The sequence below is a fragment of the Gopherus evgoodei genome, chromosome 18 (assembly GCF_007399415.2).
Source record: "Gopherus evgoodei ecotype Sinaloan lineage chromosome 18, rGopEvg1_v1.p, whole genome shotgun sequence".
NCBI lineage: Eukaryota > Metazoa > Chordata > Testudines > Testudinidae > Gopherus > Gopherus evgoodei.
The window spans coordinates 11,995,195-12,022,742 of NC_044339.1; the positions used below are offsets into that span (position 1 = coordinate 11,995,195).

General features: G+C 41.1%; 1 protein-coding gene across 6 annotated transcripts in view; it reads right to left on the reverse strand.

Moving 5' to 3' along the window:
• The window catches only part of KIF1B (kinesin family member 1B), a 145,235-nt gene that overhangs the window by 91,685 nt on the left and 26,002 nt on the right, over positions 1 to 27,548 (reverse strand). For all 6 annotated transcript variants that reach the window (XM_030537400.1, XM_030537398.1, XM_030537399.1 and 3 more), the window contains exons 3-8: positions 11,178 to 11,254; positions 7,905 to 8,084; positions 5,182 to 5,247; positions 2,418 to 2,596; positions 1,643 to 1,754; positions 507 to 584 (exon numbers count right to left, since the gene is read on the reverse strand). In XM_030537400.1, the coding sequence (XP_030393260.1) occupies positions 507 to 584; positions 1,643 to 1,754; positions 2,418 to 2,596; positions 5,182 to 5,247; positions 7,905 to 8,084; positions 11,178 to 11,254 (692 nt within the window). The remainder of the gene's footprint in view (positions 1 to 506; positions 585 to 1,642; positions 1,755 to 2,417; positions 2,597 to 5,181; positions 5,248 to 7,904; positions 8,085 to 11,177; positions 11,255 to 27,548) is intronic.

Here is a 27,548-nt window from a genome sequence, read left to right on the forward strand (position 1 = left end):
AAAATTTCACACATTAGTGAAGGCAAAGGTAGATATTTTAAAATATCAGAATTAAAACAGAACCCACAAGCATTTTCATGCAGTCTGTTATGTTTTTCTTTTAAGTATCGCAATCACATAAACAATCAGTCTCTGAAAATAGGGGGCCTCTTTGGTTCTAGACAGCATACCAAACAGGTCTCATTTTTGCACAATAGCTAATGTGTTCAAGAACCAAGGACTACTGTAACACACCCATTACACCAGCCATAGAAAGATTTTTTATTTTATTTTTTTTAAATCAAGTTATTTCACAGCATCATTGATCAATGGGGCTGAAGTTCTGGATCTTTGACAGGACTGAATTTTTTTATTCTTATTTTAGTTATTTTCTCCTCCATTCATTACTTAATGAGCACAAGAGTATCCCTCCTCCACCAAATAGTGGAGTATCCTCAGACATCAGACTAATGCACCATTTTCTCCTTCCTCCCTCACACAGCAGTGGCCCAACGCAATCCCATTACCTTTAATCGAGTCCCTTTGGCACCAGTTGAGTCTGCTCTCTCACTCCCAGCTAGATCCACAAGGCTAATCTTGCTGACCTAAAGAGGGAACATAGCAATAGTCAGAACTTGTTCTGGTGGAATTAGAGAAAAACAAGTGATACCCCACGATGCATGAAGTATTCTACCATCCAAAATCACTATCGTCTGCTACAGATTGTACAGCTGTACTGTTTTCACTGGCAACCAAAGTTGTTTCTGCATTAAGATAAATATATTCTGTTTTAAAGTGCAGCTACACTCTGAAAAATAGCTAAAAGAAATAATATTGTTTCATAAGTATGTACGGACTTCCAGAGCAAACTGAGTCAAAAGATAATAGCTAGTTCTGCAAATAACCTAGGATGCAGAAAGAAAAAAAAGGCATGCTATGTTTTATTCATATTTGTATATGAAAAATAAGTAATAAAGAACTGGGACAACAGTAGAATAGAATGCAGGTCACAATCCCATAACCCTCAAGAGCCAAAACAATTCAGGAGGGAAAAACTTGAGTTTTGTCAGCACAAGTAACAGATCTGACCCAAAATATACACGTTTTTTAATATAGTCACTTCTGCATACAGAGCCTCTTTGCTCTTCCACTACCCAAACCAACAGCAAGGCTAAACATCTCCACTCATAAAATGTACTTCCTTTTAACATGCAAATTTCTCGTTTTGTTTTGCCTGAGTATCACTAAAGCAGGCCTATGCCTGAGAGAGGCTGCAGAGGATAGTTAATGAGGCAGCAATTAGTTAGGCCCTGCTAAGCAGAAACACTGAAGCTTCTGTGTACAAACGGGGAAATTTTACTTCCCAGCTCATTCCAGATCCATCTTTCTGCGTTTACTTCCCTGTCCCCTCCCCACCCCACCCCACCCCCTCATCTCAGCCACTACTTGAAACACAGTTTACGAATGGAGATCAGTCCGTACCCCACCAAAACAAAAAAGGTAATAAAAAGTGCTGTGACAGGATTGATATGGAATATAAGTAAATTCTCCCCCCCGAGAACTACATTACAATGAGAGAATTCCTACTTCGACCCCTAGTAAAATGAGTTAACTGAAAGCAGTAGTAAGGTAAGGTGATAGTCAATTTTCCTCACTCATCTACCTTTTCTGTGCAAAGATCGGTTTCTGTGTCATGTCTCTTCTGAGTAAAGACAATCGTAAACACAGCGTGAGAGCGGCTACTGGTTTCATTCATGTTTGTAGCTGCCACAGTCCTAAAAAATAAAAAAAGTTAAAAACATTCATTTTTTTAAATGATCAGTAGGCTCCATGCTGCAACTATAGTTATCTGAACAGTTTATATGGAGTACTGTCAATCTACACAATTACCTTTGCTTCCCTAATGCTACCCCCACTCTCCCCTCTGTACCAGCCTCGTTACATCATCTTTTCTTTCTCCACAACCTGCTATATGGATTAACCAACCAGAGAGTAAGTCTGACAGGTCAACTTTACTGTTCCTCACCTTTTGGGCAGCAAGAAGTAGATTTTATTTTAACTGATTTATCACTGTATTTTGGTATACAGAGAAAGCTAAAATTAAAGGCATGTTAGCAAAAGGAACTGCAACTACTAACGTACTTTACCAAAAGCTACTGCAAACATAAGGCATCAATAAAATGACTTACAAAACCATTTCATAATACAAATTAGTGTTTGCCTCTAAATTGCATTAATGCACCAAAGTGTATTTTCACACCAGGATTAATTCCTTTAGCAATTTTTAAAGCAAGTTCTAGCTCCACATATGACAAGAGCTGCACAAAGGGGATTTCAAAATTAGCACTATACATCATGGTCCCAGATGTGGAGCAAGAACACTACCACCTCACCACCACCCCCAATGGTACTGAATGCACATCCACATCATAACCAACCTGGCTTTGTTCCCAGCATCCATGAGGTCTGCAATGTCTGTGTAAGAGGTGACTGCTAACTTGGACAGGTCCTCCACATAGGGTCCGAGCAGAGGGTGCTCTCGCACCCGCAAGTTCCCTTTGTTCTTCGGATTCAGTAAGTCTCTGACTCTCTCACAATAAATCTCCATGTAACTGACCTGTGAATAGATTTGCATGGATAATTTAAAAGTCTTGAAGGCCTCATTTTCTACTGAGTGAAGCTCTGCAACATTTTAGAGCACCTCCATTAGGAAGGAGTCCTTCAGTTAAAAGGTGCATCCACAATTAAGATATGTGGCAGCTTGACACACTGATGAGGAGAAGGTGAGAGTAATCCCACATTAGGTCTAAAATGTGAGCTTCACAGTCTCTATCCATAGCAGTTTCTCTCCTCAACTTTTTCCTGGTTGGTCCCAATTAATATCTGTACTGCGGCTCTTACTTTCCAGAAATTGTGCCACCTAACTCAAATCCACTACTTATGTGGGTTCCATGATGAAATGAAGAGTGAGTAAAATATATCTTTGACATACAGCAGAATATGGGGCTTAATGTTCAATCAAGCCACTTTTGGCTCTCTAGTATTTAAAGCAGCACACACCGCAGGCCAGATAAAAATCCCAAGCCTCCAATGCGCTGACAATGCCAACTATAGTTACCTGTCAGACTTGCACACTAACTCCAGCACAATTACAAAGCTAAAATTCTCTTAAGACCGTAATTTTTAATTGGCATGTTTCTCAGGGCACCACACTTATCCCATGTTAACAGGTACTTAGTGACTTCAGCATCCAAAATATTAAATGAAACAGTAAATTATTCACTTTCATTCTGTGGGAAGATTTCAGATGGAAGCAGCAGTTTTAGAAATATAAAAAGGAACCCCAAATATCTAAACCAAGACCAAAACCCAGAGACAAAGGAACTTAAAATATCAAGGGGGACACTGTTGCACAAGCAAATGTTTATTTTAACATTTACATAATTTCTGCAACCCAGTTCTAGCCTTTCCCCCACCCTGTTTGTCTCATGTCCACTCTCAGAGCCTTCTATCACAATGAAGATAATTTTTCTGGCTCCCTTACACAGTTCTCTCTGGACTCATCCATTCTTGCAACAAATAGTGGAAGCCGTTTGAAAGTATGTTGCTCTATCCTTTCACAAGTACTAAGCATGCTGTTCCAGTGACATTCCCACCCTCTGATTAAGCTCAAGTTCCAAAGTGACACAATGCTTTAAAAACTATTAAGCTGACCAACTTTCCTGACTGTAAATCAGTAGCTTTTTCACAACTCTAGAATTCGCTACAAGCTGGAGTCATCTGCTTACTTAAAAGAAATGGATACAAGAACAAATTAAGTTGGATTTGATTTCTTTATTTCAGAACTTGCAGCACATTATTCTGTTTTATGTTAACTGGTCCATTAAAATCAGTGCAAATATTTTTCCTTTTAGACTTTTTACATTTTTCCCAATTGCATACTCTGACTCCAAATGAGAAAGAAAGGTTGAGAAAGTTACTAATTTCAGGACGCTATATGAGAAGACAAGACCTGAAGAAGAGCACTGTATGAGCTCAAAAGCTTGTCTCTTAACAAAAGAAGTTGGTCAAAAAAAAAAAAAGAGATACTACTCTCACCCTCCTTGCTTCTGAATAGAGAGCATTCTAAACATTGTGGATCAAGTCAGATAAAGACAGTCATCTTTAAGTTCTAATACTTTCAACCAAACTCCTTGTGCAAACAGGTTCTAAATTTTTATAAGTAACATTCAGTTCAAAAGAGTCAGTTAAAATGGGGTCTCTTCTGAGAAACTAAAAATTGATTTGAGTTCCACAAATATTGTCTAATTGTTAAATTTGTTTAGTTTGCACATTTAAAAACATCATTTTACTAAAATGCCCTGCAATCTCACTCTTACAGCTGAGACTCAAGCTGCACTCTGATTTACCCCATCACCGCCTGTATGAAAAGATTCTGAAGCCAGAACTTGGTTACAAAACTTGTGTGTGACCCAGGAGAGAATCCAGCTGATTATCTCTTAATTGTGCTGACTTGGAGACTAACAGGGATAGACTTATTTGCCTGGAACATGAGCAATTATAGCTAAACACACAGAGCAGATCTGCCAACCAAAGTGCTATTTTTACAGTCCACATTTTAATCCTTTGCCAACTACAAACATACAGATCTTCCTGCACATTCACTTGGCTAATAGCCTGGAAATATCCTTTGTTCTAGGACTTAGCACAGAGGACTAGTTTGGTCAGTTGGACAGGAAGAGAATGTTATGGACTGAGCCCCGTTTTTTTCCAGTACATATCTTGGATGAACTGTGTTCCCATTCCACTTATGGAAGAGAATGGCATCCCCCAGTAGCAGGCTAACAGAAAATTCCTGCATAAGATTGCAACATCAGATATTCTAAACTAGGCCTACATTTAATAAGAACTGAAGTAATGACTAAAGGCAACTTAGAGAACACACTGAATAGGTTTCCCAACCAATAGTGGTAAAATGTTCGCAAGTTCATTTTAAGGCTTTTCAGGCCCAGAATTCATATTCGTGCAGACTAGTTTACCTTAGAAAGGCTTGGTTCATACATTTGTGTCAGGTGAGAAACGGGAGTCAAGTGTTCATGAATATATGAAGCAGAAAACAATACCAACAATGTAGCAGCTTCTACGGATAAGCAGCTTCATACCTACTAACAGGAACATGCCTCAGTCCACCAGTGTACTCACCTCCACAGAATAGGACATCTCCTCATTACTGTTGTCATTGATTTGCTCAAACAGTTCTTCACACAGCTAGAGAGAGAGTAAGCCTGAATCAGACAGCAGTCATGAGTGAGCAATGACAAATTACTGTTACTCAATCTGTTCTTCTACCCTTCCTATCTCCAAAAGCCACTTTAATTACCTCAAACCACCACCACACAGTGTCCTGATAAAAATGCAGTTAAACCTCATGCCCAATCACTAGTATTCAATCCTTTGATTTCCCTCTCATCACCTTTGCCTCAGTTTAACAAACATTAATCTGCAATACAAAAACAGAATTACTCAACATAAGAATTAGAAAGACAAGGTGGGTGAGGTCATCTTTTATTGGTCATTTGGACCAACTTCAGTTGGCGAAAAATGAACTTTCGAGCTTACACCGAGTTTTTCTTTGGGTCTGGGAAAGGTGCTTGTGTCAGAACAAAGGGCTTGGCTACACTCGAAACTCCAAAGGGCTGCCATGGGAGCGCTCCTGTGGCAGCGCTTTGAAGTACAAGTGTGGTCGCTGCTCCAGTGCTGGGAGAGAGCTCTCCCAGGGCTGCAGGTACTCCACCTCCCTGAGGGGATTAGCTCCCAGCCCTGGGGCACTGTTTACATTGACGCTTTACAGCGCTGTAACTTCCTGTGCTCAGGGGGGTGTTTTTTCAAACCCCTGAGCAAGAAAGTTGCAGTGCTGTAAAGCACCAGTGTAGCCAAGGCCTAAGTAAGGGTTCCATTATGGGATGGTAGATGACAATTAGGGGTCATTCCCCCTCTCCCATTGAAGCAGATTCTCTTCTACAACTGCAGAGGTGTTAACTGCCCACTTCAACTTGAATGGGTCTTTTGCAACGTGTTAACTCTAACTGTTCCACTTAGCACTGACACTGAGAACCTTTCCCAGACCCAGGAAAAAGCTCTCATTCATGTTTTTCTATCAACAGAAGTTGGTCCAATAGTATTACCTCACCCACCTTGGGCTTGTCTACATCAGAAAGTTGCAGCGCTGGTGAGGGAGTTACAGCGCTGCAACTTTGAAGGTGTACACATCTGGAGGACATCACCAGCGCTGCAACTCCCTGTTTGCAGCGCTGGCCGTACTCCCGTTTTGTCTCGGGTGTAGAGGATCCAGCGCTGGTGATCCAGCGCTGGTAATCCAATGTAGACACTTACCAGCGCTTTTCTTGACCTCCGTGGAAGGAGGAAGCCTCTGGTAATCAAGCCGGTCTCCTTCCCCGGCTTGCTCTCGCGTTCCCCGAACCTCGAGCAAGCAGGTCTCCTTCCCTGCGGTTTGCAGGGTGGTTCGGGGAACGCGAGAGCAAACCGCGGCGAAGCTGGTCTCCTTTCCCGGTTTGCTCTCGCGTTCCCCGAACCCCCCTTGAAGCCGCCCAACAGCGCTGCAGTGTGGCCACATCTAACACCACTTGCAGCGCTGGTTGCTGTAAGTGTGGCCACTCTGCAGCGCTGGCCCTATACAGCTGTACTAATACAGCTGTAACAACCAGCGCTGCAAAATTTTAGATGTAGACATTGCCCTTGTCTCTCTAATATCCTGGGATCAACACAGCTACAGCATCACAATACAAAAATGATGGAAACAATTGAAATAAGAAACATTTTAATCATCTCATTCTCTAGAATTTATAAATATTAAATCCTCTCCCATCTGGCCATAAAAAAAATATATCTGGTTATTTTTAGAAGAATAATCCTCAAAGTCCATTGGTTTGACAAAGTTCCAGGAATCAGATTTGAGGTAACTAGTAGACACTTAAAATCAGCTAGTAACTTGTTTATATGAAGGCTGCTAAAGCTACCCAGACAGACTCTATAGGAGAGATTCTGCTTTGTTTGAGGCTTATATTTTGTTTACTTAAAATTAAGATAACAAAGGAAGCTACCAATAGTGGAGCAGCATGTGTTATAGCTGGAAATGCATTAGAAGAATTGGGACTGCCGGGGGTGAGAGGGCAGCATGATTGTGCAAGACAGTGAGACATTCTTTTCCCAGGGTAGAAAGACAAGACTGATTCTCCAGACTTCCCTCTCTCTCTAAAGAATTTCATCAATGACCCACCTCTTGGATTCTTACTGAATAAGTATTCTTGTACTGTCCTGTCAACAATCAGAGCAAAAGCCAGGAAACTCAGTGGAATCACGCATCTATCTTACCTTACTGAGTTATTTTTGTTTTCTGTTTGTTTGGGGAAGAATTACAAAAGCACAGATATAGCATTAAGTATTTAGTTCTTGGTTTTAAATTCTGTAGAACTGTTCTCTTTGGCATCATTTCTCTACTTCTAAATCTGAGTCACTCATTCTTACATTTTTAATTGCCTAAGGTAGAGGTTAAACATGACATCTCCTCCGAACAATCTACAGTCAAGATATAAGCCCCATTTATTCTACAAAAACAGCTAAGTTAAAAAAGTTGAGAAGCACATTTGCAAACAAGCTGTGCTGTATCTTCTTTTTTTTTTTTTTTTTTTTTAAGTATGGACAGAAAACATGATTTTATAGTCATGTTAGACAGCAGTGGTAGCCTATGTCAAAACTGACTGCACCAGATCAAAGGTCTATGCTTTCCTTCCTGAAAAGTAAGATTTAGTTCTTTGTGAACCATTACTGCAAGGTAACAAATGATATTGTAGCAAACATTTAAATATATGTTTTGTGAAGTAAATACCCAACCTGGGCTTTGTTACCTGTGGGATGATGCCTGCCTGGCTTTCCTCCTGTTTGCCCATCATGGTGTAGGATTTCCCAGCTCCAGTCTGCCCATAGGCGAAGATACACACATTGTAGCCCTCAAAGGCATGCAATAGCATCTCCTTCCCAATATCATTGTACACACGGTTCTGAGATGCAAAGCAGGGATCTTCAGGCTGCAAATATTAAAAGAGAATAAATACTGCCTTCTACTCCCACCCCAAAGGTCTAAATTCAGAAAGGTATTAAGAGTTATTTCACACTTAAAGAAACCTTGTGGGTCAACCCACAGTGGAAGGTAATGCTGGTGCTTCTCTTACACACAGGTTTTCCCAGGACAGTACCAGTTGAAGCAGAATGAAAACAACTTTTTAGGCAATGTCACTCTGCTGGTGGGGAAGCAATCTATTACCATTGCTGATACTGCTGAAGAAGTTCCGTGCAAAATCCCAGACAGTATTTTGAGTAAGGGAGAACAAGCACAGAGTGAAAAAAAGAGGATCAAAGTGAACAAAGGGATGGGGCAGAAATCTCAGGTGGGTTACGGCTGGACAGGAACCTGGATGGGGAGAGAGACGGATGCATTTTTTTTTGAGTGAAAATTGTATTTGAGTTCCAGTTACCAGTCTCGACAAGCCATGAAAATGAATTAACTCATTTTGTATCTTTCAGATTCCACTTTCTACATCCCAATCTAGATTTATAATTACAGAAAAATGTCACAAATTTGTATTATGACTACAAACCCACTGTGAATTGATACACTTCCAACTTACCAAGTAGGTGAACAAAGCACCAGTCAGAACAATGTATCAAAACAATTTCATTTTGGTAATGACAGTTTAGTATTGATAACACTTAACTACCTGATGTTTATTTTGTCTCTCTAGGCATTTGTATTGTGCTTATCTAAAATTCAGCATGATGTAAAACAATGAAGCCCTACTAAGACAAGAATCACTGTTTGTGTATGCACAAATTAAAGTTTTTTATTTTTTTATTTTATTTTATTTTATTTTATTTTTTACAGGATTTTAAAAGGTCTCTGAATTTCTAAAATATAAACTGTGTGGCATTAATGTACTTGGGAAGGAAAATATCAAGAGCTCTACTTGAGCATCAAGTAGAAATATGAACAATCTTCATCTTGTTCCTGTTAAATCAATGTGAGAAGTTTGATTTTCATTTATTTTACAGAAAGCAAATATAGCCTCAAAATCCTTATGCCGAATAAAGAAATCCCAGTCATGACCACTAAAAATCATCAACACTTTTCAGTCTAAGGCCTCTTTCACAGCACCAGCTGATAGAGGATTTTCCAGTCCAAGAAGTAGTGGAGCAGATTAATTTCGAAGTTTTGTTCTGCCAACTCCTCTATGGAAAAACAACATTCAGGGGATTATGAATAAAGTGACTAAGCTGGAAACCAACATAGAAACACTGTGGAAAAGTACAGCACTTGGACAGTATGATTAAATTCTCTGAAAACCATGATGCTGAACAAAGAGGGGCTAATCACAAAACTAGCAGAGTTTGGTTACAGACCATCAAATCAAGATGCCAAAACACAGGAGTTCTAGGTGTTCCTCTTCTCAGGCCTATTTTCTTCTATGGAAAGTACTACGCCAAAAGTCCTGAATCCAAGGGTAAGAGATTTGACTTTGACAAAGCCTACAATACTCCTACAATGGAAAGCTAACAAAAAGCCCTGGAGAAGAAGCACTATCAAAACTGTCTGATCAGAAGGATCAAGGTAGAATTTTTGCTTGCTGCATGTACTACAAAAAGGGCGATTTAAATGGGGTCAAACTGCTGTATTACCCAGATCTGAGTGCAGCCTCAGAGGCTTTTCTAAGACTTTTTGTGAACAAAAGAACTGAATCCTCCATTTTGTAGCTGGTGAAGTTGTCACTTTCAATGAGAAATCATTGCATTTTGGGATCAGACACTGGCATCCAATTACTTGACTCTACCCAACACATTGCTCAAGGCAATGTCTAGGGCACAAAAAGACTACTAACAGAATTCACTGTGTATATTAACATCTCCTTTTGTTGACATGCTCCCATTCTCCTTTGGCTAGCTGGAGAAGCCCTTGTTGAATTATTTGGCAACATTTTTTTTTAATGCAATATATTATTCATTACAAGTGAGGTGGTTTTCTGCTGCATCAATTAGAAGAGATAACATTGAGGATGTAAAACCAGAACACCTTCTGTAGGAATATCCTTTTAATGACTACTCAAATATTCTCTCTTCTATCATAGCAGTGGATATGGACACTTTTTTTGAAAGAATGGTCATGATGTAATAGGAGTGCTGGTTGATTTTAATATTAGACCTCAACTTTAATAGCAAGTTCTTGAAGATGTGCATGACCTAAAATGACAGCAAAAGCTGTGGATTCAAAAGCCATGTTTTCATCTATATGGGTTTAGTCTATATAGTGCTTATGGTGTTTTCACATCTCTGCTTGATCTACGTAATATAATGGTCTGGTTTCTTCACAACTGCTTTACTGAAGAAAAGATTTCATTAAAAGTTCTCTGTGTATATAAAGTTTGAGCTCTGGTCAAGAACACATTATCTGAGGGTGTCAACCAGTGCAGAAAATGTCAAATTCTCTTCCTATCAGCCAGACAAAATACTAATGCTCAGCTGATGAGAATAAATAGGATGATCTCTTTTCCACCTTTCAAGAAAACAGGGGAGGTGACCTAATGCAGAACTGTAGAGCTCTGCTATAGAACAATCACTGGAAGTCAGCAAGACTTCAGATCTTGCTCTCTGGAGAGGTGGGGCAGAATGCTTAGAGGACAAAAGCATATTGCTTTTACAGTTATAGGACAAGTGGATCATTACTCTGCCTTTTCCTGGTAAGCCAGTGGAATCCAGATGACTTTTTAAACTGTGCCGCAGACATATATAGATACATGTCTTCGCTTTTTCCAACAGAAATTGGAATTTGAACCACAAAACTAACTTTTTTCCATTCTATTCTGCAGCTGCTGGAACACACATTTTTCTATGGTTCTTTCCCCTCTTTCAAAACACACACCCAGACCGTGTTCAGACCCCCAGACCTTCTTCTTTCACATTCCCAGGATGGAAAAAAGTAGAACAGAGACAGAGCTCTGAACTTGTATCACTCAAAAGTACAATAAAGTCACAGTAGGAGCAGCGGGTTGAAGTGGGGGGTCAGGAGACAATCCAGGCCAGTCTGACTGATAAACAGTAGGTTCTGCTCCACAGTACATTCAGAAACTTACCGAGGTGTGAGACCAGTAGGAGTAGTCAAAGCTGAAGGACTTTGGTGCTTCCTTGGGGTTCTTTGGGTTGATAATACCTAGAAGAAATAAAATTCAGACTCAGCTATTCAAGGCATTTAGTGACATAAAATGAAAACCAAGAGGGTCAGATCACGAGCTGCAGCAAGAAACGTTATGACAATTGACCCTCAGACCCAGTCAATATGGCTGTCTTTGCACAGAGATTTAATAAATTACACTGAAGGACATAAGATTAGGATGGATGTTCATACAACAACCTCACAAAAAACAATATTTCTGGTAGGGCCTCCGTGAAGCATGTCAGGGAAAAGCAGACACAATCATAAGGGAATCCACCTACTAAACAAAGTTCATAATAAGCAGCGATGCAAGAGACTTAAGTAGGTCATTCTGCTTGTTCTGTCTTTGGACTAGTGAAGATTTCTAGAGTAGAGGGATGGGTGTAAGGAGTATTCAAGGAAGAGCCAAAACCCACAAAAGCTTGAGGAACTTCAATAATGAAAAGCTCAAGTGCCCTGGGATTTCACAGCAGGACGACTGAAGCTTATTTTGAAATTCATCTTACAGTACAAGGATAAAAGCCCTTGGCCTATGGATTTTCTTTCAGAAGCTCAGGATTCTGCAGAACATAGCGGAAGGCAATGAAAAGAGGTGGAGGAGGACCTACAAATGTTTCAGGGATTACACTGATATTTTATTTGTAGAAGAATGCTGTAATATGTCATACGTGCAGAGCCCACATGGAGATTTTAATAGGACTGACATTAAACGAACTAAGTCAAACTATTTGTAAACCTTGCCTTCTGCATATGACTACTCAATCCCATAGAAACCCAAATCAAACCCTGCTTTTATTCCCAGATCACGGCAACAAGGCAACATTTCACCCTTTGAAACCATCAATATAATTTACTTTTTAAGTTGACCCCATTCCTGGTGTAAACTATGTCAGCAGACAAGAATATCACATGTATAATGTTACATCCTTCTGGAGGACCTCTACAGCAAGTTTAAACCTCAAACAAACAGTCTTAATGAACAGAGCTAGTCTGTTTACTACAATCTCACTAAGGCACTGAAAATAAGAACTTAAGACAGGTGTGGCCAAAAATGTACTGGCCCTCTAAGTCACATACCACAACCTTCAGAAGTTCCAGAGCCGAGACACCTGCCGGCGGCTGGAATTCGGGGCTTCAGCCCCACTCCTGCTGAAGACCCAGGACCCCCTCCCCGCTGGGCAGAAGCCACTACCTCCCCACCTCACTGCTAGGCAGAGGTCCCAAGTTGTTCTTTCCTCTCCCTGCCAAGTCTGGTAGGTGGAGAATGGGGGGGCAAGGGGACTCTGCCAGCTGCACTTTAATGGTAAAAGACACTTGGCTCACAAGCCACAGTATGGCCTTCCCTGACTTAAGATATGCCAAAGACTCAAACCATTAGTTCATCTAATACAGAAACTTGTAGTGATGTGCCAATATTTTAAATTTTTTGCTTCAGTCAAGGGTACACATCTGTAGGCTTGGAAGGATTAGATTTTTAATTGGTAAATTCTTATTTCACTGTATACGGACAAAAAATATTTCCATGGTAATAGAAACTTACAGATGTCCAAGGAAAAATACTGCTTGAGAACTTGTTTGATTTAAAAATATTTACTTTGTATATCTGACATGTGTTAATTTGTGTTTAATGCTTTAATTGTTTGAATCTCAACATCTGTGATTTAATTGTCTGAACTTCGCCCATAATTTTATGCAATTATGAAAATGGAAATACATAAAAATCTACAATATGCTTTTAAACATATCTGTGAAATTATGAAAATTAAAATCAAATTCTACCATGCCTACACATTGCATTCTTCTCCCCTCCAGGCACACACCAAAATGCTCAATTCCATACTCTTTCCCTTGCCCGTTTCCATCCATTCTCCCACACTTCCCCCCAGAACCCTCTCTCAATCCACCAGATCGATCACTCCCCTGAATTTCAGTTCTCCTAGGGGGCTTCTCTACCTGGCAGCTTTTTGCAGCAATAGCTAGGTGTCATATGGACTCTTGTGGACGGGGAGGGGTAGGAGGAGTCGATTGTGGAATGAGCATAAATGAGTTGTAGGCTGCAATGCTCTTCGGTTCTTAAACTGAGGCCACGTCTACACTACAGCATAAAATTAAAATGATTAAAACCGGTTTTATAAAACTGATTTTATAAAATCGATTTTACGTGTCCACACTAGGGCACATTAATTCGGTGGTGTGCATCCATGGTCCTAGGCTACCATTGATTTCCGGAGCGGTGCACTCTGGGTAGCTCAGTAAAAGAATGAGACCAATAACTTTGATTACCGTCCACACTAACCCTAAATCGATATAGTAATATTGATTTTAGGGTTACTCCTCTTGTTGGGGAGGAGTACAGAAATTGATTTTAAGAGCCCTTAAAATGGATTTTAAGTGCCTTGTAGTGTGGACAGGTACAGCGTTAAATCGATTTAACGCTGTTTAAATCAATTTAACGCTGTAGTGTGGACCAAGCCTGAGAAACGCCTTCCCTAGTTGGTGTGGGACCAAGTCTTCCCTGGTTAGTTTGAGGGACAGGTAGAACAAGATTCCAGTGTTCAAACTACAAGCTGAGGTTGGACAAGCAAGCATTAATGGGAAGAATCAAGCAACAGGATTGCCACTCAGTGAAACAGCAATTTAGCCTTGCCTCTCCCCGTAGTGTCCTGCTGGAAAAACTAGCAGGAGGAGAAAGGGGATGTGGAATATACCACGTGCACTCCAAGGATACATCTTAACTACCCTCCATATCGGCGGCTAGCAATTGATTGCTCGGGGATCGATATATCGTGTCTCATCTAGACGTGATATACCGATCCCTGAACGCACTTATATCGATTCTGTAACTCCACCAACCCAAACGGAGTTGCGGAATAGACAGGGGGAGCCGCGGACATCGATCCCGCACCGTGAGGACGGTGAGTAATTCGATCTTAGATACTTCGACTTCAGCTACGTTATTCATGTAGCTGAAGTTGGGTATCTAAGATCGATTTTCCCCCATAGTGTAGACCAGCCCCAAGTAGCCCTGGTGGAGAATGCAGGAGGGAAGGATCCCTTTCCAGCTGAGATAACAGATATATCAGCAGCCTGGCCAGAGGATCAACTAGGATTCAGCCTTACGCAGCCATGCAGGTAAGAGGTCCCTCTGACAGTCCCCTGTGCAGGCTTTTCAGGATGAGGAGTCCAGGCAATGGGGGGGTGGGGGAGGTGGAGGGAGAATTGTTGGTTTGATGAGGCTGCTAATTTATCACTGTGAGCACGTAAGATGGGATAGGAGAGTGCTGGCCATGGCTCCGCTCTCCCTACAATATACCAGCCAGAGGAGCATGGGGGGCATGCACTAACTGGCAATGGGACAATGCAGTATACTCTCTTCACCTTGTATAACACAGAAATGCATCCCTCTGAGTCAAATATCTGTCATAATTGGTTTTGGAGCTGTTCTGGGGCTCGTGCATCTGGGGTTAAGGGGGGCTGGCAGCAGCTGGTGGACAAAACCCAAGACTGGCCGTGGACTGAGCAGCTCAGCCCACTGCCAGTCTGGGGTCCTGGCCACCGGCCCCGCTCAGCACGCTCGGCCCAGACCAGCAGCGAGCTGAGCAGGGACTGGGATCCTTGTCTGGGGTTCCAGCCACCAGCCCTGCTCAGCCTGCTGCCAGTCTGGGATCCAACTCACCCAGGCCGTCAGGAGGCTGAGCAGGGCTGGCAGCTGGAACCCCAGACTGGCAGCGGACTGAGCCACTCCGCCCTCTGCCAGCCCTGCTCAGCCCACCGCTGGCTGAGTGAATGAAACCCCAGACTGGCATGGGGCTCAGCAGGGCCAGCAGCCAGACCCCAGACTGGCAGCAGGCTGAGTGGGGCGGGTGGCTGGAACCCCAGAAAAGGATCCCAGGCAAGGATCACACTAAATTGATAAGATCTGCATTTTACTTTAAATGAAGCTTCTTAAATATTTTAAAAACCTTATTTTAAATACAACAATAGTTTATATAATATAGACAGAGACCGTCTACAAATGTTAAAATGTATTACTGGCATCCGAAACGCTAAATTACAGTGAACTTGGCACACCACTTCTGAAAGGTTGCCGAACCCTGACCTAACCAGTTGTGCAGGGCTACACAGGGGTAGAGGTGGGAGTTCTTCCTGCTCCTACAGTTTATACCCTGAAGTCTAACTCTGATCTTCCTTACTAAAGGCCATTTGTTTCTCAAATATTTAGCCTAGGTACTCTATACTTCTGGGAAAGCTTAACCATTTTTCCTATAAGCATGTTCCAGTCTACAACACCCTAATCTCTTATCTCAGTCATTACAAACTAAATTCTAAGGGGAACTGGGCCCCTTTAAAACATAACACCTCAGAATTCCCTTCCAAGATTTGATGGCTATACCAGATCCTGCATCCCTAAGCAAGGCCATTATCCAAGCCTATGGGATGGGAAGGGGATCTCTGCCCCAGACCACTGTTTTGGCCACAAATAGCAACAGTTGCTATTGTACTTCTACTGGCCAATTCCACTTTGCTTAGATTTGCCCTGTGCTGACATTCCTGCCTTATAAAAGCTGACAGACATGCAAAGCCAAGGATTAATATGCCTTATACCAGTATGCTCTCACGTGGCAAAGACATGTTGCTTTGGATAGCAACATGAGCATCAAAACATTAGTAACAAAAAAACAAACTGGTAACCTAAGCAATCAAATGTGGCTTCAGTTTCCCTTTAGTTGTCTCAGCCAAACTGTAATAATTCTATAGCGCACACAGTTCAGCCATCTCTAGAAATCAGAAAAACTCAAAACCAATCCCTTTGATTCAATTTTCCAGGGTTCCATTCCCATGATGCTGTGCTTGCTCTTATTATTCCTGTCCCACATCCCACTCATTCATAACCATTACCATCCATACCACTGAAAAGTGATGAGAGGCTGTACTTCCTTGCAAGGAACAGGAAACTGTGTGCTCACAAGAAGGGATTAATACCATTATTTACCAAATGAGTTCGAAGTAACATCCTTATGAGTAAGTTCTCTGACTGATTTCAAAGCCAAAGTTTATAATGGTGAAAATCACTTTCACTTAAGTGCAGAAATTGATAGAATCCATTCCCATCTCGCTTAAGTACACCTTAGCTTGGTAACAACTCCAAGTATAGAGAGGCAGATGCAAAAATGCTAACTGTCCTGAAAATTATATTCCACTATGTCACTTAATCTCAATACCATGCCACTGCCATTTCAAACTACAGGTACTACAAATGCAAGAGGAGTAAATGTTGAGGGAAAGATGCTGCTAACCTCTCTTCCACATCCCGCACTCCTATACAGTCCATATAGCTCCTCCTGACATGGGATGCCTGGAATAGATTAGCAGTAAGCAACAGAAATGTGGCTATATCTTCACTGACAAAAGTGTGTTTGTTTTTACCACAGGATAACTAATGTTAGCTATCCTGCTGTAAAAAGTAATGAAGACAAAGCACTGCTGTTTTCCCAGTAGGTCAACCAGACAAGGTCCACTTTGGGTGGACAGTATTGTGCTGACTTGACCTAGCTACCTCAGGGTAAAAGCTTGCTTGCACCTTGTTGCCAGCTGGGATTTTAGAGACAATCATCATGCATTAGTTATCTCGCTGTAAACACACCTGTCAGTGAAGGCAAAGCCTACACTTGCACAAGAGTTAACACTGCATTTTAAGAATCTTCTATGTCTCAGTAACACTGAAAGAAGAACAAGCAGCAGGGACTGTTGAAGGTTACTCAAAGACAAGTTTGTTGCGAAAGTGAACTGTGAATTGTAAGAGCATTAAACTTGAGGACATCTCCAGAAAGAGATTCTCAATTGCCAACAGACAGATTGTGCATTAGATAAATACTTTCCAAAGAGCTTTGTTCAAGCAAGTGATGAAAGATTATGGAACATGAAGAAATCCATGAGAACGTTAACTTCTTTTATGCAATTAGGTAATAGTGGCTTATTTTAAACACCCCTATTTCCCCAAACAATTATTCTCATAAAAAGAGTATGACGTGCACAAGGAGCAAAGAATTTTTATAGAGCTATACAATTTATTACCCATGGAATGATACCCTTTCACAAGTAAATCACAGTTTAAATTTGCCCCAGCATTTGATAATCAACACTAACTAGCATGATCATTAACAGTCTCAGAGAAGTCAAAGAAGCAACTATCCATTTGTCTCAGAGGCTTTCCATCCATGGGAAATTTGAGATAGACAAAAACCATGTTGGGGAAGTCTTGATCATTTTTGCCCACGCTGTGTCTTGAAGACAAAGGAAATAGTTATGCAGGACTGTCACCTTTCAAAAAAATTTTTTTAAAGATCGTTTCTCCTAGTCACATATATGTGATATATGGGGGATTTAGCAGTTACAGACAGACAGCAGTGAAATTAAGCTTCTCAACATACCCAAGAAAATATAAGAGAGTCCTATAATTCACATAAATAGGTTTAGCGTTTCCCAGCTTGCTTTAGCACTTAGAACAGAGCTCCTTAAAATGTAGGCAGATGAAAATACTAATCTCCATGGCAGATGCAAGTCATAAAATAATCATTCTAGTATTCCTCAAAGCTAATTTCTGCCATATTAGCTCCTGGGATAAAGCCACCTAAAATTTATCACAATGCACCTCACTTAATGCATCTCTTTAAAAAAGATTTAATGGCAGCCAACTGCTGAGTCACAAAGACAAGAGGGCAGGGGCTACCATCCCTCCTAATGAAGATGCTTCAAAACTCCAATCTTTAAAAAAAGATATGGATACTGAGGTTAGGACTGTTGCTGCAATGGCACTAGATGTAACATGACAACATCCCTGTCCTAAAGTGCTTATAACTAATAGGTACTGCACTCCTGCCACCCACCTTTTAGGGCTCTCACTGTTGTGAGTTTGACTGGCAGTCTGGGTGGGCACTTTGCTGTGGGACACAGAACACAACATCTACACCTTGATATCAGCCTGTGCCCCCCTGCTCCCCACTTTTAAACAACAAGATTTACTTTCAATAGGTTTGTTTAAAAACACTATGATCACCATCAACTGTATTACATTTCACACACTACAAATATTTCATGGAATAATGAATAACGATACCAAATAGGCCGTAGATATAATTTACCTAGATTTCAGTAAGGCGTTCGACACGGTTCCGCACGGGGAACTGTTAGTCAAATTGGAAAAGATGGGAATGAATATGAAAGTTGTAAGTTGGATAAGGAACTGGTTAAAGGGGAGACTCCAGAGGGTCGTATTGAAAGGTGAATTGTCAGGCTGGAAGGAGGTCACTAGTGGAGTCCCTCAAGGATCGGTTTTGGGACCGATCTTATTTAACCTTTTTATTACTGACCTTGGCACAAAGAGCGGGAATGTGCTAATAAAGTTTGCAGATAACACGAAGCTGGGGGGTATTGCTAACACGGAGAAGGACAGGGATACTATTCAGGAAGATCTGAACCACCTTGTAAACTGGAGTAATAGAAATAGGATGAAATACAATAGTGAAAAGTGCAAGGTTATGCATTTAGGAATTAATAATAAGAATTTTGGATATACGTTGGGGGCGCATCAGTTGGAAGCGACGGAGGAGGAGAAGGACCTTGGGGTACTGGTTGATAGCAGGATGACTATGAGTCGCCAATGTGATACGGCTGTTAAAAAAGCAAATGCGATTTTGGGATGCATCAGGCGGGGTATTTCTTGCAAGGATAAGGAGGTGTTAGTACCGTTATACAAGGCGTTGGTGAGACCCATCTGGAATACTGTGTGCAGTTCTGGTGTCCCATGTTCAAGAAGGATGAATTCAAACTGGAACAGGTTCAGAGACGGGCTACAAGGATGATCCGAGGAATGGAAATACTGCCTTATGAAAGGAGACTCAAAGAGCTTGGCTTGTTTAGCCTGGCCAAAAGAAGGCTGCGGGGGGATATGCTTGCTCTATATAAATGTATCAGGGGGGTTAACGTTAGGGAGGGAGAGGAATTATTTAAGTTTAGTACTAATGTACGCACGAGGACGAATGGGTACAAACTGGATATTAGGAAGTTTAGACTTGAAATTAGACGAAGGTTTCTAACCATTAGGGGAGTGAAGTTCTGGAACAGCCTTCCGAGGGAAGTAGTGGGGGCAAAAGACTTTCCTGGCTTTAAGACAAAGCTTGATAAGTATATGGAGGGGATGTTATGATAGGATTGTTAATTTGGGCAATTGATCTTGGATTACCACCAGATAGGTCTGCTCAATGGTCTGCGGGGAGATGTTGGATGGCATGGGAACTGAGTTACTGCAGAGAATTCCTTCTTGGGTGCTGGCTGGTGACTCTTGCCCACATGCTCAGGGTTTAGCTGATCGCCATATTTGGGGTCGGGAAGGAATTTTCCTCCAGGGCGGATTGGCAGGGGCCCTGGAGGTTTTTCGCCTTCCCCTGCAGCGTGGGGCACAGGTCGCTTGCTGGTGGTTTCTCTGCAGCTTGAGGTCTTCAAACCAATTTTGAAGATTTCAATAACTAGATCCTGGGATAGGGGTTGTTATAAAATTGGATGGGTGGGGTTCTGTGGCCTGCCTTGTGCAGGAGGTCAGACTAGATGATCAGATTGGTCCCTTCTGACCTATGAGTCTATGAGTCCCATTTATGGACCTGCCTATATTATAAAAATCTACCATCTGGGGAGACTGTTATAGGGATTTATCACAATTTGGAAACAAGGACTGAACCGCATGAAATTTTATGACTGAGTTTTGGTACTTAAGCACCATCAAATCAGAACTGTGTCTAGGCAACACTGATTGTGCAGTACCAGAATGGAGGGGTGTGTGTGTGAGGGGAGAGTGCTAGGGCAACATTGAGCTGTCCTTGCCATTCTGTTCCATACAAAGAGGAGAAAATTGCTTTTGCTAGTGAAACGGATAGCTAGTCTCCTTTCAGACGGGGAAAATACTAAACCCCAAAGGGAATGTTTACTCTGGATTCTGTAGGAGACATTGAATCTATCCATCTGCCATTCACCCATACAAGGTATTTTGCTGTGAGAAAAGCAGCACCACACACCACTGCTGATCATTTAAAGCAATAGGAGCATTTCTTGATATATTCTAGACAATGTAAAATAGGCCCGTCTCCTGAAGCGGTAACCTGACTCATTTCCAAGCCTAAGGACCTTGGCAACTAAAGACTTTCACCTCAGTGTTTCTATGGCAACAGGCGAGGGCATTTTGCTAAAGAAATCAAATAAAAAGGTGAAGAGTTTGAAGCAGAAATTGACACACTGCCTTCAACACTGCATCTTGAGGTGCTGAATACATTAGGGCTCCACGCAGATCCTTTAGCCCCAAGATGGCACAGCAAGAAATTTTGGGTGAAACAATGCCCAACAACATTAAAATGAATAAGGACCACTTACAGAGATGTTCAGTAGAGCTGAGTCTATTAACGATGGAAAATGAAAGCTCAGAGTTTATTCTATGAATTGAAAGAGTGCTCCAACTAAATTCTCTGATCATTAAAAAGGTGCCATTATTTATAGTTCAGGAAATCGAAGGCCTCCATCCAGAGAGTAAGTATAGTACTTGCAGATACAGTGCCAGCTTCTGACATAGTGCAAGTATGAAACCAACAGTTGGGATTTCAGGTACTGCCCCTGAGGATAAGAGTGGAATTCAATCACTATGGGCTAATCCTCAATCTCTCCAAGGATGGAAACAAGAGGGCCTCAACTGTAAAAGCAATTTTGTGAGATGCAAATATCAGATCATTAGAAGCGAATTCATACCAACTTCATCTAAGACACTGAGCAATCATTAGATGACAACAACTTTCAGTCATGACTGATACTGGTAAGAGGTCTTCTGAGGTCAGATACCTGACAAGAGACAGCAACGCAGCTAAGAATTAGGAATATTATTTTTAAGAAGTGCCATGTAGAACTACTTCCGTGTCATACAGCACACACTAACTGATTACTTCATGGGATAGGTAGATGGAATCTAGCCATTTATGAAGGATGCTGGCTGGGACTTCTGGAGAAAATAAGTCATCTCTTTGAACAGAAATCTCAGTCTAGAATCTGATAGCGCGGACAACTGCACAACAGTAAGAACCTACGTAAAACAATCCATGTTCATGAAATAATCAGACACTGTTGGCAACACTTTCCACTGTTCACAAAAATGTCAAGCTGTACTGTAGCTGTAGGAAAAATGAAAAAACATGCTAGAATTAAAACTGGAGCATCAACTTCAATGGCGCCCAAAAAACCCACTCAACATTAAAAGCCTTTTCTTTATTTTTTTTAAATAAACTATCCATGTTAGGTCAGGATGAGACATATTAGTGAGTCATGAAATAGGTCATGACCTATTTCACTATCCCATTTCCTAACCATGACTTACTGTTCCAGTGCTGCTTCACTGCATCACACACAGGTTAATGGTTTAATAACAAAGACCTAGGAAATGAGAAAGGCAATAAGGCAGACAATCACAGCAGGGCCCACATTATTGGCCTTTTTATTTTACAGAATAAACTTGTTCATCTGCTATTTCAGAGGCCCCATGTGGCAATTAACTATTCTGTTTGCAAACTGACAAAGGTTTTCGTGTTGCAGCTTTATTTAGTTTTCAAGAGAGTGGCACTGCAGTAACTTTGAACATCGAGTTAATCTACACAGCCAGTTTGAGAAACCCAATCCCTTTTCCAGGACCCTTTCTGAAGCTAGAGTCAATTTCTTATGTCATGTATAATCTTTCCGCTACCTTCAGCATAATTTTCACCTGCTCCAGTTCCTAGATTTTACTTAGGAGTAACTAAAGGGATACTTAAAAACCACACACTCTTATAAAGTCAATATTATGATTTTAAAGGGACACTAATACTTCTCCTCTAATGGAGAAGTACTCTAGAAGTATAGAGTAGGGAAAAAGTAGTTTTAACTTCCTAAAAGATTGTTACAGATACTTCTGTGTTCACTGAAGGAACTCCAACTGAAGACTTATGGGGATACTGTCATGCTAAAAACTATTTAACAAATGCCCTTGTGTACCAAGACCACACTGTACAATCCACCTCTTTTCTGGGGAATTAAAAGTGGGATGGTGAGGCATGGGAAAGGTGGGTTATTAAAGTTTATGCTCTGTCCAACTTGGTGAGTTGCATTGGGGTCCATTTTGGTTCTTTTAAACGGGTTGTGTGTTTTAATTTTACAAATTCCAACACTGGATAAATATTTCTGTTAAATGACAAGCTACACATTTTCAGCTTTTCAGCTTGGAGAATTCATCTAATTCCTCACGAAACTGAAGTAATGTTATATACAGTTTGGATTGCAAAACACTGAATGGCAGGAATGTGGAACCTCCCATTGCACTTAAGAGGTGTCTCACTCCACCACAGGCAGATTCAGATTCTGTAGAAAGTAAACTTTAAATTTAAAAAGTTACTATCCCTTATGGCTGTGAAAATGAGCCAGTGTCATCTTAGTCTGAAACAGCTCCAGGAAGTGCTACCTGCACATACTTTCTGCTTGCTTTGAAACCTATAGGACAAGATTTTTAAATAATTGGGAGCACATAATTGTATGCCTGCTTTGCGTACTCCCTACTGCATCCATGTACGCAAATTAATTACATATGCCAATAACCAAAGGGGAAGACAAACAGTCTTACAATGTTATTCCTCCTAATAAGTGATAATCAATGCAACACTCATTTTAATAGGAAGTTTAGTTATAACAAAGGCCATACACTACCCTTGACCTTTATTCAAACCCTCCCATTCTCAGAGAATGATCCACTGTGAAATGATGGAAGGATTCAGCACTTCTCTTGTAATGAATTTACAAACCATAATCAAAAGCATAACTGGTCCCCAGTCATAGAATGCATTTGTTACACCTTCTATAAAGAAATGTCAAAAGCTGAACTAAATACTATACACTGAAATTAAAATATGGTAACACCATGTTTGGTATTTTTTCTGGAGGATGGAAGATTATTAAGTATTTAAGACCTCCAATGTGTGGTTCAAAAGCCAAATGTAGTCAGAGTCCTAAAATGCAGCTCATAGCCACGGTCCCTGTAACAGCATTCTGACTTTCAAAAATCAGGAGTGGGCACCCTGGCTTTAGAAGGTTAGTTTCATACGTAGGGTCCATTCTAAAAAGAAAACAATGTGATTATCTAATTGGAGAGCTATTGGGGCAAGAACAAGCTAGAAAATGACCTATAGACCATTAGCCATGAACACAGGACGATAGTTATATAACCTTTGTTCCCACAATCACCTACAAAACAAGAGCAATACCAGTCTTGCTCCCCAGTCCAGCTGATGACTGACACAGCTAACTAATGCAATATAACTGACAAAAGGTTTTTCTCCTCACCATTTCTCTGCTTTGAGATGCAGCTGAAGTGTACCGATAACTACAGAAGATGACTTTATTCATAATAGGACAGATGGTCCACAAAGCAGCCTTAGCTTACAAAGGGATGAAAACCCACACGCAGTTTTACCCGTCAGTCTTTGTGCAGGAAAAGCCAGTGTGAAGTATAGCAAAGGGATGCCTGACTAGAACTGAGGTGCAGCAGCTGCAGCAGCAGAACAAGGGGTGGGAAGAATTAGCTTCAATATGTAGGGAAGAACTGGCAGCCTTATTTGTTTGAAAGATGCTTAATTTTAACTATTCTTGTGCACATCACCAGCTAACTCCTGTTCCTTGGAATCAGAGACTTTTACAGACCATGCTCTGCAGCATTACTCAAATCGCCACATTTTTCTTACTATCCCCATCTACTCAGTCTGCTCCCTCATTCTGGTGTAGAAATTAGATAAAGTTGGAGCCTTCCAAATTTAGGAGACCAACTTAATCACCGGATATTCTTAACTGAAGAAACTAAGAACAGTATTTGCAAACTCAAAAGTAGCTATTGCATCTGAACAGCACATATTAAAATACAATTAAAATTCAGGTGTATATTATGCATCAATTATATATTTATCTTATACTTCACACAAATCTTGCAGAGTCTATGAGAAAAAATTTTACTCTTTGAAAATTACATGTAGTCATTCCTAGAGCCCTGCAAAATTGCAGATATCCAAGGACCACATTTGTGGATAGGGCTGTACTCATTCCTGCAAACATCACTGGATGAAGGAGCACAAGAGATGCTGACATGAACTTCGCTTATTTTAAAGCGAGACAGCCACAGTCCTCAGACAGCCAGGGGCACCCATTGTGTGGATCCATGAATAGCTCTCTCTGAAAAACATCTCTGGAATGCTGTACAAAGGGATGTTTTCACAGGAAGATGACTGAATGAGGGGTGGAGGCAGCACATAAAAGGAGAGAAGCCTTCACTTACTATGGTCCTCATCTCATTTAAAGGACACACACCACATCTGGCATACTCACCCCCCATTAGTGATTGGACAGGTTACGGGCATCATACCAAGAGACATGCCGGTTCACTCTATATTGCACTCCAGTGAAGAATTAGCTAACTCTAGTTTGCCCTTCAAAAAAAAAAAAACCAGCAGATGGAATTAACTGGGGCTCAATCTCTGGATTATCTGACATACATTCTGTGTGCGGGAAGGGAAATGGATTCAGAGATTAAAACCCAGCAGGGACTCCAATTGCTGGATTTTTTTTCTTTTATTAAAGGCCAGTAAGAGGCAAAAAGCAAATGCGCCATTTAGGAAGCTGATTTATCATTTTTTGTGCCATTCAGTAAGCCTCCAGACATCTACCTGATTCCAGGCAGGTTCCTTTTGTAATTAAAGGATTAAAATAACTCAGACATTCATTCATGCTGCTGCTCCTTCCATATCTACCAGAACTAGAAGCACACACATTCTTAGGGAAAGACAATGGGCATGGCTACACTTGCAGCTGTACAGCGCTGCCATGGGAGCACTCCCACGGCAGCGCTTTGAAGTGCGAGTGTGGTTGCGGCGCCAGCGCTGGGAGAGAGCGCTCTCCAGCGCTGCAGGTACTCCACCTCCCCGTGGGGATTAGTTTACAGTGCTGCGAGCCACGATCCCAGCGCTGGGGCATTGTTTACACTGGTGCTTTAGAGCGCTGTAACTTGCTGCCCTCAGGATGGGTGTTTTTTCACACCCGAGCAAGAAAGTTGCAGTGCTGTAAAGCACCAGTGTAGCCAAGGCCTAAGAGCTTTGCTCCGAGTTTCTACTTCGCCAATCAGTCCTCACACAGGCTAAGTCTCCCACCATTGCTCTACCACCAGTGGAAGCACTAGCCTAGACAAAAGCCCAGGTATTCTTACTGCTACCGTTTATATTTACTTAGGGTTAACCGACATTTTTAAATAACCTCAAGTGAACTGCACCATGGGTAGAGCAATGTTAAGAAATTTTGTTTACGGGGGAATGAAGGGGGACAATGTTTGTGTTGACAGCCTTTTAGGAAAAGGATGTTCCCAGCAGGTTTAAAATTAAGATACATTTAAGGAAATGGAATCTGAATTAGCCTTTCCCACTCCACCCCACCCCACCCCATATTAATAGAGGATTGGTGAACTAAAACAGTTTTGGTTACATGTCTACGTAGCCAATGTAATTGGGACAGATTAGGGAGAGATTTGGGGGGCCTTCAGCATCAGACCCAGAAGACTGAACCAATGTTGGAGACAAAATGCAAGTCTGTCTGGAAAATGTAAATTCATATACTCAGAACCGATGGCAACAATGGAAACAAGTTTGTTACTGAGAGCCAGGTGGAATGAGACTCCTATGAACTGGAACATGATTAAGACCACACACACACCCCTGTTTAGTACAGGCTCTCTTAACGATACAACGCAACATCAATAAACGAGATTTGGCTACCTTGTTTTTAATATGAGGGGGGAGGCGGAGGCTTGCAAAACCATAGAATAGAATTAATATTACAAGAGAAATGCAGGAACATGGACACTTCCAGCCTGTAAAATAGAGTTTGCTTTTCAGTCAAGACATTGTTTGCATTTTTCAACCCATTAAAAAGAAAGGAAACCAGATAGAGACTAAGAACTCCTCCCAACTGGAATTCAACACGATTCAATCCCCACGAGGCATTCCATCCCTGCACTGTGAGGAAGGCTGGGCGGGGGAGGGAGTGATGCAGAATAGTATCAAAGCCAGGCAAATGCTTGCCCGCAGAAGCTGCTGGAAAGCAATCTCATCCTCAGCTGCTCTTGCAGATCCAGTTGCTATAAATACCATCTCTGCAGCTGGCCTTTTGGGAACACAACATGCCAGCAGATTTTGCCTCAAGTGGAACCATACAATCCTAACTGTTCAGCAATCTTGATTAACTTCTTGTCCAGACCTCCCATTTGTCCCTTGAACACTTCAGAAATACTAATATCTCAAAAGGTAAATACATATTTTATGTACCTAGCTACCTCCAAACATCTATAAGACATACAATAAAACCATTAGCCAGCTATTAAGGAAATCAGTTTTGCCTTTCACTTTTGACTCCATCTCCCAAAAAGATATTGTGGTCTTTAGAAATGGATAAAGGCTGGGGTGGATTGATTTCAATCACCAAATTTAATCGTTTAAATCAGCAAGTAGGAAACCTTGATTTAAATAATCAAGTTTAATCCCATTTTGTATTTGTACTTATTTTCCTAAAGAAAGGCGGCTTCTCATTGGTTGGTAACTGTTCAAATGTTGATTTTCAACTAAATACAACCTTTACACTAAATTTGGTACTTTTGCTAACCAGGAGGATACATTATATCTAAACATGTTTAACCAATCTATAGATCACCATGCATTTATTCAGATTCTTAATTTTTACATTTTTGTATTATGTTCAGAAACTGAACAAATTAATTTACAAGAGATTAATTTTTGACTCATGATTTGTCAAGTTGCATTTGAAAATTGAATTTCAATTAGAAATTAACAAAAACAGCATTTTAAAATTAGGTTAAAGTGACTTTAAAAGTGCTGGATACACAAGACATCTGCTTTCCTGATTACTTGCCCCTTCCCAACCACAGTCATTATACAGTAACTTAAAATAAAATGAGACTGAATCATCATCTAGCATCAGTCAAAGAGGACTCCCTCTTTTTACATGGCAATTACTGACTTTTCCTTGTTTTGAGGACAGCTTGTGCTGCTTTCTTGCTGATGCATTTTCAACAAAGCAGTAGGTGGTGGCTAGTGAGTCATTCCCAGATCTTTGGGACACTTGGAAAATAGGACAGAACTGTAGCAGAGCTGATTGAAGATGCTTTCAAAAACTGAAGACACCTTTG